General features: G+C 37.9%; 1 protein-coding gene across 1 annotated transcript in view; it reads right to left on the bottom strand.

Moving 5' to 3' along the window:
* Positions 1-719: 719 nt before the first annotated feature.
* The window catches only part of LOC107654909 (pecanex-like protein 1), a 35,530-nt gene continuing 26,237 nt past the window's right edge, over positions 720-10,012 (bottom strand). Inside the window, exons 23-36 of the mRNA XM_016442225.1 lie at positions 8,755-8,863; positions 8,517-8,646; positions 8,356-8,414; positions 8,038-8,253; positions 6,838-7,091; positions 6,461-6,691; positions 5,847-5,947; positions 5,591-5,741; positions 5,243-5,473; positions 4,861-5,135; positions 4,614-4,777; positions 2,912-3,366; positions 2,678-2,818; positions 720-1,764 (exon numbers count right to left, since the gene is read on the bottom strand). Of these exons, the coding sequence (XP_016297711.1) occupies positions 1,624-1,764; positions 2,678-2,818; positions 2,912-3,366; positions 4,614-4,777; positions 4,861-5,135; positions 5,243-5,473; positions 5,591-5,741; positions 5,847-5,947; positions 6,461-6,691; positions 6,838-7,091; positions 8,038-8,253; positions 8,356-8,414; positions 8,517-8,646; positions 8,755-8,863 (2,658 nt within the window). The 3' untranslated portion in view covers positions 720-1,623. The remainder of the gene's footprint in view (positions 1,765-2,677; positions 2,819-2,911; positions 3,367-4,613; positions 4,778-4,860; positions 5,136-5,242; positions 5,474-5,590; positions 5,742-5,846; positions 5,948-6,460; positions 6,692-6,837; positions 7,092-8,037; positions 8,254-8,355; positions 8,415-8,516; positions 8,647-8,754; positions 8,864-10,012) is intronic.

Raw genomic sequence — 10,012 nt, 5'->3', positions numbered from 1 at the left:
AATTCAAGTCATTCGTCCATAACAATCACAAAGTTTGTCACCCAACAAACACACTTTGTCAAATATATAAACATTTATCAAAGCTTCATGACATCTGTAACTATTAACTAATGCTGCTGTTTTTTTTAAAGTATTTTTAATAATGCTTCTTAGTTATATATAATGTACGTTACCAATATCCAATAAAGAAAAAGTAAATATCAAGAAGAAAACGCTACTCCACAATCAGGACTTGTCTATAGTTTGTTATATTATGACATTACTGAGGAAATTCAGATGTTTCCTTCTGTCAATATGAGAGTACCTAAGTATAACAGGACACCAGTTAAACAGGTTTAGCACATTGTGAAAAGTAACATTTTCCCAAAAGCTCTTTATTTTTTTCTTCTATTTTAAGATATCAGTTTTATTTATTAAGTGCTTTTCTTTATCTTAAACACATTGTACCGATATACATATTATGCCAGTGATCACAGCCAAAGCAGTGAATAACAGCACTTCAGTATCAGTATAAAAAACATTTCCTTGTTAACCAGTCAGTGGTTTGTGTCGTCTCATGGCTATTTGAAAGGGCAGCAACCTTCGTCCCCAAATCACATGAATATGAGTTCATGCCCTAGATGCACTTCATTTCATCCTTCTCATAAAAGAACACCATCAGTCACTCGGGAGCAGGAATAAATAATATTTATGCATTGTCTTTATTTGTCCTGTAAATGAAAAACAATATAACAAAATGTAAATACAGTAATAAATATTCAAAGCCAAATCTTTTTACAGACACATTTATATATTCATACATAACTACATGTGGTTAAAAAACCACTTCTGTCCTCAAGCTAAAGAAAAACTGTCAAAACGGCAGAAACGAATGTGTCAATGATTTCGCATTTTGCATTCCAAAGGCATCGGTAACCATGGCGATTCAAACCGTGAAGGAATAAATAATGTCTGATCTTAGAAAGTAGTGCACAGCTGCAAATCAAAAACAAAACAAATCATAGTGCAAGTTAAAGTTTCTCATAACACCTCTCTGTTATCAAATGGATCCTCAACAAAATGAACGAGGATGAAGAGTAAGGATGCTCTGTATCAGAAGCACCTGCTTCCTTTTTATCATCATCATCATCCTCACCGTGATCATCTGTCTTGGCAGCTAGTAAAACACAGTCTGTCACATGATTCACTGCATGTCCAGGGCAGCACTGTGCACCTGACTTAATTGGGCAGAAATACAAAATAAAACGTAATTATAGCTGTAATAAAAAACTCTTCTCTGCGTGTACATCAAGCTCGGTTGTAGTGTTCCCTGTGAGTTTGCATGTGTTTACAGACAGCTGATGAGATGCATAGAACCTAAAAAACAGAACGAAACTGCAGCTACTCGTAAAGGAGAGAGAAAGAGAGAAGAGTTTACAGGAGCTGATCTCTCATGCAGCATATCTGAGGACCACAGAGCAAGGCAGCTTTCTGTCCAGATTTGAGCAAATGTGCTTCTTGCAGCATGTGTGAGTGTGTATGTTCTCCATTTGCACGATTCCCTGGCTTCCTGCGCCCTGATCAGCAGCTGGAAGTGAGTGTGGCCTCATTCTTCCTCTGGCCTGACATTAGACGAGTGCATCCTCACACTTCTGCCCCCAGTTCAATCACTCCCGTCTCTATAATGGGAACCAATTTATCATCCACCTGGACCAGCAGGATGGTCTTATCAATGTGAGACCGACTAACCGGATCACGACTGCAAGGCACCCAACGATGAACCACCTATGGAGAGAGAGTAAGCAGTGGGAAATTAGGATATAGGGTGAATTTGGGTGAAAAATTCTCAACTGTCATTTAAAAATATATAAAAAGTCCTATAAAAAAAAAAAATATATATATTTTCCTATTTTTCTTTTTATTTCGATGTGAAATATGACCTGGACTGTGAATATGTTCTTTGATAGGTTTCATCTGACTCAACCAACAAATAATGATCAAAATAGAACCAGATTATTCAATTATCATGCATTTTGAAAATCATCTGTCCCGTGAATCTCCAACTAAAATGGGCTCAGGAAAACTACAGAGACATCTAATGACATCCTTAATCATTGGATGATGCAGCGAAATGTGTGTGACCCATACAGAAATGTAATATGATACATAATATGACGGTAATATATGTTTTATTTATATATGCAGCTTTATTAAAACAACAAAAATCTGTTAATAGTATAATTTTGTAATAAATGCATTTAAAACATTTATTACAAAAACATATAAACTACTGATTTTTGTATGTATGTTGTTTTAATAAAGCATATATAATATAAAATGTATTACTGATATATGGTTGCTATATGAGCACTATCACACCGGCTCTATATCAGCATGATGTATAATGTATATATGTACATATATTACATTTGTCTATGGGGACTGTGCTGTTTTAGGTTTCTTTAAAAAAAAAACATATTTGTATTTAGCTTTAATTTATTTTTAATTCTGTCCTAGTAATTGTAGTACTCCAACTTAAATTAACTTATTTTAGTTAGATGCCAAGACAACATTTCTAATTTGATCTTTTTTAGGGTTTTCATTTGATATTTATATTTTATTTCAATTACAATAATTTTACTTCATTTCAATTACAAAAATGATTTTTAAAAGTTTCAGTTAAATGTGATGCACTCACGTGACCCTCCATGCCTTCTAAGGGACTCCAGTCCCTCCAAAAGTTGCGTCCAGATCTCAGTCTCATGCTCTCATCTGGCCACACCAGCTCCTTCCTCTTGGGATGATTCATTACATCCAACACCTGACTCACATCCACAATCTACACAAATGCATATGCTTCATTATTATAACAAATTTCACACAATTAAGATCTGTGATCTGTGATCAAATTACAAGAAAGCCAGACACTCACCTGCACCCTGTAGGAGATGTCGTCCCTTCTCAGACAGGAGAGCGAGGGATTGTGATGATGATGGTGGATGTAGTGAAGATGATAGTGGGGGTGAGGATGGATGTCCGTCCCCAGCCCTAAGGCTTCGTTTCCCAGCAGGCTGGCGAGCGTGTGGGCGTGTCGTTTGCAGGGCGGAATGGAGTGGGCTGAGAGGGAGCTGGAGGGGCCGGGTGGGTCGGGGTTGGCGGCCGAGGTGTTGGTGCCCAGCCGGAGTTGGAGGGAGGTGGGCAGCGTGCGGAGAGAGAGCTGGCTGCTGGAAGAACGTCTGCAGGGCTCCAGACCCGTCACAGACGTGCGGAGTGAAGACTGGCGGCTGCTGCTGTGACGATACGAGGACGACTGACTGACGACAGACGCACGAGCAGGAGACTGACGAACCAAACCAGACTGCACTGACTGAGAACTCTGACTCGTACCTGAAGAGACAGAGAGAGACTGTAGGTTACTTTCTTATCTATCTATCTATCTATCTATCTATCAATTCATCCATCCGTTTATCTCTTTATCTATCTATTTGTTAATCTCTTTTATCTATCCATTTGTTCATCTATCCATCCATTTTATCTATCCGTCCATGTATCTATTCTTTAAATCTATCATCATCTATCTCTTTTTATCTATCTTTCAATCCATTTATCTATCTTTTTATCCATTCTTCAATCTATCCATCAATCCATTTATCTAGCCATCCATTCATCTATCTTTTAATCTATCCATCATCCTTTAATCTGTTTAACTACATTTTTATCCATGCATCCATCCATCAGTCTCTCCATTAATCTATTTATCTATCCATCAGTCCATCCACACCTCCCTCTGCTTATCGATCTTTTAATCTATCATCCATCTATTTATCTTTTTATTCTATACATCCATCCATTCATCTTTTTATCTATCATCCATCCATTTATTTATATTATTTATTTACTTATTTATTATTTATCCATCCATCATTCTATCCTTCAGTCCATTTATCTATCTTTTCATCCATCCATCAGTCTATCCATCACTCCATTCATCATCCACGCATCTATCCATCCATCCATCTTACTATCTTTTTACCCATCCATTCATCCATCCACATGTCTGTCCTACAAGATTTAAATTAGGCCTAACTTTTCATAACATTTTGTCATGCCAACATGCAATGCTTGTTTTGATTAACTTGGCCAAGTATGGTGACCCATACTCGGAATTAGTGCTCTGCATTTACCCATCCAAAGTGCACACACACAGCAGTGAACACACACACACCGTGAACACACACCTGGAGCAGTGGGCAGCCATTTATGCTGCGGCGCCCGGGGAGCAGTTGGGGGTTCGGTGCCTTGCTCAAGGGCACCTCAGTCGTGGTATTGAAGGTGGGAGAGAGTGCTGTACATTCACTCCCCCCACCTACAATCCCTGCCGGTACGAGACTCGAACCCGCAACCTTTGGGTTACGAGTCCGAATCTCTAACCATTAGGCCACGACTTCCCCCAATAAACATATATTATACCCATAAAGAGTCATGTTAACCCTAAAAACTCTGATAAAGTATCTGCAAATATTAACCAGGTAAGACCTCATTACAATACAAAATACATCATATTTATATGCAAATTACACAGTAAACATGTGTTCAACCAGTAAGTGATGTCTTAGCACTAACGGTGTGTTTACCCAGAGAATGAGGTGTGTAAGAGTGCAGCACTGTGGGTCCTGAGCTGTGCTGGGAATCACTCGCTGCTGTCCCAGAATTCCCACTGCCACACGACAAGCCACCCGCATCACAATCTTCAACATTCCCGCCACTGTTACAGCCAGCGCCACAACCCTTACGCAGTCTGCAGTGAGAGAGATAAGCAGTGTTAGTATGACAATCATAACATGTCCATTCTCGTTCATTCAACCACACACACACACACACCTGTGCCACGTGTTGACGATAAAGTTTCGTATGTTGGCGATGCTGATTGGTCCTCCCAGTATGTGTCCCAGCTGGGGGTGTGTATTACAGTAAGATGTTGTCAGAGGCGAGACATAGATGGGATATCCGATTGGCTGGTCGCATGAAGAGTTGATCATATTGCGTAGTGCTTGCTTGGCATTCTGGATACTTCCACGCTCCGGGTTTCGGTTCCGCAAAAACACCAATTCCTGTTGCTGTCCCGCCCACAGGCCGCGCACACACTCCTTATTCACCTAAGAACATGCACACATGAAAAATAATTTATATGCTAATAAAATAAGTTCTTTACCCTGTCAGTCTGCTTTCTTCCATTTGATCCCGTCTTTTTGTCCTCGCTCACCTTTATGACCCTGAAGCTGAGGTAGCGTCTGTTAAGCATGATGATCTTGTATTCATTGGTCCCTTCGTCCAACACGTGTCTGAGGGCGAGCAGAGAGGGAGAGTTGGACAGGACAGCGCTGCGCCAGGCTGGGTCGCCCTCGTGAGCTATCACCAGTGTCTGTTCGTGTGAAGAAATCGCCTCAAACAACACCGATGATTCCTCATACTCATCAGGGGAGGTGAAGTGATCCTGCAGAGAGAGTTTAAATGTGGTTAAAATATACCCAAAAAGCATAAAATAATAAAAGTCACATTTGATGTGACAGAGAACAGATGACATTAAGTCTCGCACACAAATGTGTCTCACCTGGTGCAGTTTAAGAGACATGCGAATTCCAGGGACAACAACCTTCCTCAGCAGTTCCATGTCAGTAAAGATCCATTCGTCTCTTACAGATGAGATCCGGAAATCTCCCTTAAACAAGGCATGCAGCCCATACAGGAAAGACTCCAGATTACTGTAACACAAACACACACCATCAGAACAAACAAACCGCAAAAAATGTCTTCATAACAAGCTTCATGGAAAAACTCCAGCAGAGTAAAGGATTTTGCTCCCCCACCTGGACATATGGTGAGATGCAGTTCCCAGAGCTCTTCTTCCCAAAACACACAGACCGTAACACAGCAAAACCAACGCAGAGTCTTTCTCACTGTCCAGTGGCTGAAAGAAATAAACAAAGAGATGGCAGGAAGGTAAAACGTTTTTTTTACAAACACTACAGCTTCTAAGAGAAATTAATACAACAATATGCATTAAATGACGAGTGACATTTTTTTTAAACTACTACTACTACTACTACTACTAAGACAATTAAATGCTGTTCTTTCAAACTTTCTAATGATAAATAAATCCTAAAAATCCTTAAAACGTATCACAAAAAATATTAAGCAGCACAAATTAAATGTTTCTTGAGCTCCAAATCAGCATATTAGAATGAGTTCTGAAGGATCATGTGACACTGAAGACTGGAGTAATGATGCTGAAAATTCAGCTTTGCATCACAGGAATAAATAACATTATTTATATTAAAATAGAAAACATACTTTACATTGCAATAATATTTTACAGTATTACTGTTTGTATTGTACTTTTTTATCACATAAATGCAGTTTTGGGGAGTATAAAAAACTTATTTTGTTAAAAAACATTTAAAAAAAATGAGCACGCATTTACCTTCTCTCTCTGTGAGTTGCAGTACTGGATCCAGCTGAGGTAGACAGAGCAGAAACTGTCTCTGGAGATTCCAGCCAGTCTGTGGTCATAGTCTTCATCAATATTGGGGTTAAAAGTCGGATCTAGGTCAACATAGTTTCGCTCTCCGCAGCTCTTCAAGCCCTCAAGAAGGGCTTCGTTCTCCAGCCACTCCTCCAGTTTAGGAGATGCAATGACATAGTAAATGATGCCCTACAAACATATAAACACAGAAATAATAAATAAATTATTTTTAAAAATTTCAGGACATTATTATTATTATTTTTTATTTTTTAATCTCACCTAGCCAGTTATCAAAATAGCAGTTTGGAACAGGATTGGAAAATTTGTCTGCTGACCTTAACGTAGTAGGTGGTGAGGATTCGCCGCAGATCAAACACCTGCAGCATAGATGCGGCACTGTTATCAGTGATGCTGTAGCCCTCCAGGGCGTATTTAGTGACCAGAACCTCCCAGGCCAACCAGCGCTGCCCGAATGCAGAATTAAAGGACAGCAGATGGGGGAGATGACCAGGCTCACAGCAACAACAGCTTTCATCTTCTTCAACTCCCTCTGTTATCGCCTCCACCTCCCTCTGCTGGCAATACGTCCCTGAGATAGAGAGAAGAAAGAAATGAGACAGAACATTTTAACTAGACTCGTATATAACTCAGTAATAACTCATTTAAAATGTTATATGATCCCTGGAAATACAAAGGGCTGTCTTAGCTACACTGCATTGAAGATATGTAAATGATCTCTATTATTGATTAGAGATCAATACCCCCACCTAGTTGCTGAATACTAAACAGGCATTGTAAATCTTACTAATGTTACTAATTGATTTCTGAATGACCTGTTTTTGAGGCTTAATTTCTACAAACGGTTTTGGTGGACTGGGGAGAAAGCTTTAATTTATACATTTAGAGTACAGTGAGCCATTATATTTAAAAAGAGCACGCAAAATCCAGTTTTTCCATAATGTTACATTTTCAAGAACTATAACGGTCAGAATTTACACTGATGTTCAAAAGTTTGGGGTCTGTAATCCATTTTCATGTTTTTGAAAATGTTTTTGGTCACCATTTTTTGACCAATATACAGTAAAAACAGTAATTCTGTAAAATATGTTTACATTTTAAAACGATTGTCTTCTATTTGAAAATATTTAAAAAAAATGTGATTTATTCCTGTGATGGCAAATCTGGATTTTCAGCAGCCATTACTTCAGTTTGCAGTGTCACATGATCCTTCACAAATCATTCTAATATGTCAATTTCATGCTCAAGAAACATAACATTGTGGAAATTGTGATACATTTTTTCAGGATTTTTTAATGAATAGAAAGTTCACATGAATAGAACAGAATTTGTTTGAAATAGTAACATTAAGCTTTTGCAACAAATATCTTTACTTTCATTTTTGATCAATTTAATGCATCTATGCTGAATAAAAGTATTCATTTCTTTCATAAAAATCGTACTGACACCAGACTTTTGAATGGTATAGTGTAACTATTTGATTTATTGTTTGTTTCTTTTTCTCTTCCTCTCCTCACCTCTAAACTCAAGTCCTCTGAGCTGGAAAGTGATGAGGCCATTGCCGATCTCAACAAGGTGAACGAGAGCGTTGAGGTAATCAGATGCCAGGATGAAGCAGTCTCCGGTGCTGTAGTTTCCCCAGCGGCCCAGCTGCAGGTCTCCACACAGAGAATGCTGCAGGGACCGCGTCAAATGCTCATAGAAGATGGAGTTCAGGTTATTATCATCTGAACCTGACAACATGAGAGATGAGATGTCTGTAAAACAAAACTAGTCCACCATGGGCAAATGACAAATGATTTTTCATTTACAACAGATAATGTATCTAGTCGTACCTGGGTTTCTGTCAAGCTGCGAAGCAAGTCTAGTGTTGGAGTGATCGACCCACTTAGTACTGAAACACAAAAATTAAATTAACAATCTCATAAATGTTTTGTGGGCTGCGCTAAAAAAGGCCAAAGGAAATTGGAGATACTGATATTCAAGAGCGTCTTACTTGTATTCTCTCTCCCAGAAGCGCACAGGTCGTACGTAGGAACTGATGAAAATGGCACTGCCAAGAAAAGGGTTTAATGGAGTGGAGAACACAGCAGACACAATGGCCTGTACAAACAACATGGCAGAGTCTGGAGGGGGCGGAGTCAAGGAAGAACAGAGAGAATCACAAAGACACCCGAATTTGACAAAGCCTATGAAATATGTTAAATCTGGAACACGATGTGTGTTTAGGATACGTGGCACTGCAAACGGCTGGGCAAAGGCATGGAAGGCAGAGCCCCAGGTAATCTGCCACGGTGCGATGTAGGTATATACAAACTTCAACTTATAAAAGAGCTCCCATAACTACAAAAGACAACATATCACACAGTTATATAATATACATTTTGTACAGTATCTGAAAAACAACAATTTAAAATGTAAGAGAAGCAGAGAGGGGTAGTATGATCTTAAGGGGTTTGTTTACGATTTTAGATTACACTGCTTAATATGGCTTTTTGCATAAACAGGGTTTCTGCAGACATGAACAAGTTAAATTTAAACAAGTTAAAGACCTTTTTAATACCACCTTATATGGAATTTAAGACCTAAACCTGTAATGGAAATACACATTTTATTACATACATATATGTAATATTTAATGTGTATAAATTAAAAAGAAAACAAAATGTCATTGCTGTAATAAATGACATTACTACGATATACAGTGAACTTTTCATGTCAGCAGACAATATTCCATACAAAATATCCCTGCAAAATAACTGCATCACTGAGATGTTTGGTGCATCACTGAGATTTTTGGTGGAGTAAACAATTTATTCTTAAGCAATATTTTCATCAGTGTTCTATCAGCTTTTTCATACTTAAATCTGCATATTTACCTTTACAAAGGCCTATTTTTAACCTTTTTAGATGTATGCATCATCTTACATATCAAATGATTACATTTTATCAATAAATTAAATATACACTACAGGGCTGCTACCAGTAAGATTAAATAATTTACACTGCAAATAACAATAATTACAACTGCAATAAATAATGTTATGAGATTAATGTTTTAAATGCATTTATGAGTATACAAATAAGAAATGTTGAGGGGAAAAATGCATACTTTTCAACATACTTCTCAACTAAACTACCAGTAAGTGGCGGTAAGTCACTTAATGAGTGAGTCATTGAGTCATTCATTCAACTGATTGAGTGTGTTATCATGCTTTTATCTTAAGGACTTTCGTGGACAGCTGACTCTTAAAGTTTTTGATTAGAAAAGAAATTAATTTTTGAAAGAAATTAATCTTTTCCAATAAGTTTAAATTGATTTTTACCTTTTATGGGCATTTTACCTTTATAAAGCCATTTTTCTATAAGTGTGCATCATCTTTTGAGTCAAATTCTTACATTTAATCAGTAAATAAGAATAAGACATTTGGGCTGTTACCAAGCAAATGAAATCAGTATCAACAAAATTCATCTTTGCAATCCAGACATAAG

The sequence above is a fragment of the Sinocyclocheilus anshuiensis genome, unplaced genomic scaffold (genome assembly GCF_001515605.1).
Source record: "Sinocyclocheilus anshuiensis isolate Anshui unplaced genomic scaffold, SAMN03320099.WGS_v1.1 scaffold487, whole genome shotgun sequence".
Classification (NCBI taxonomy): domain Eukaryota; kingdom Metazoa; phylum Chordata; class Actinopteri; order Cypriniformes; family Cyprinidae; genus Sinocyclocheilus; species Sinocyclocheilus anshuiensis.
This window is presented reverse-complemented; position numbering and strand designations above follow the sequence as displayed.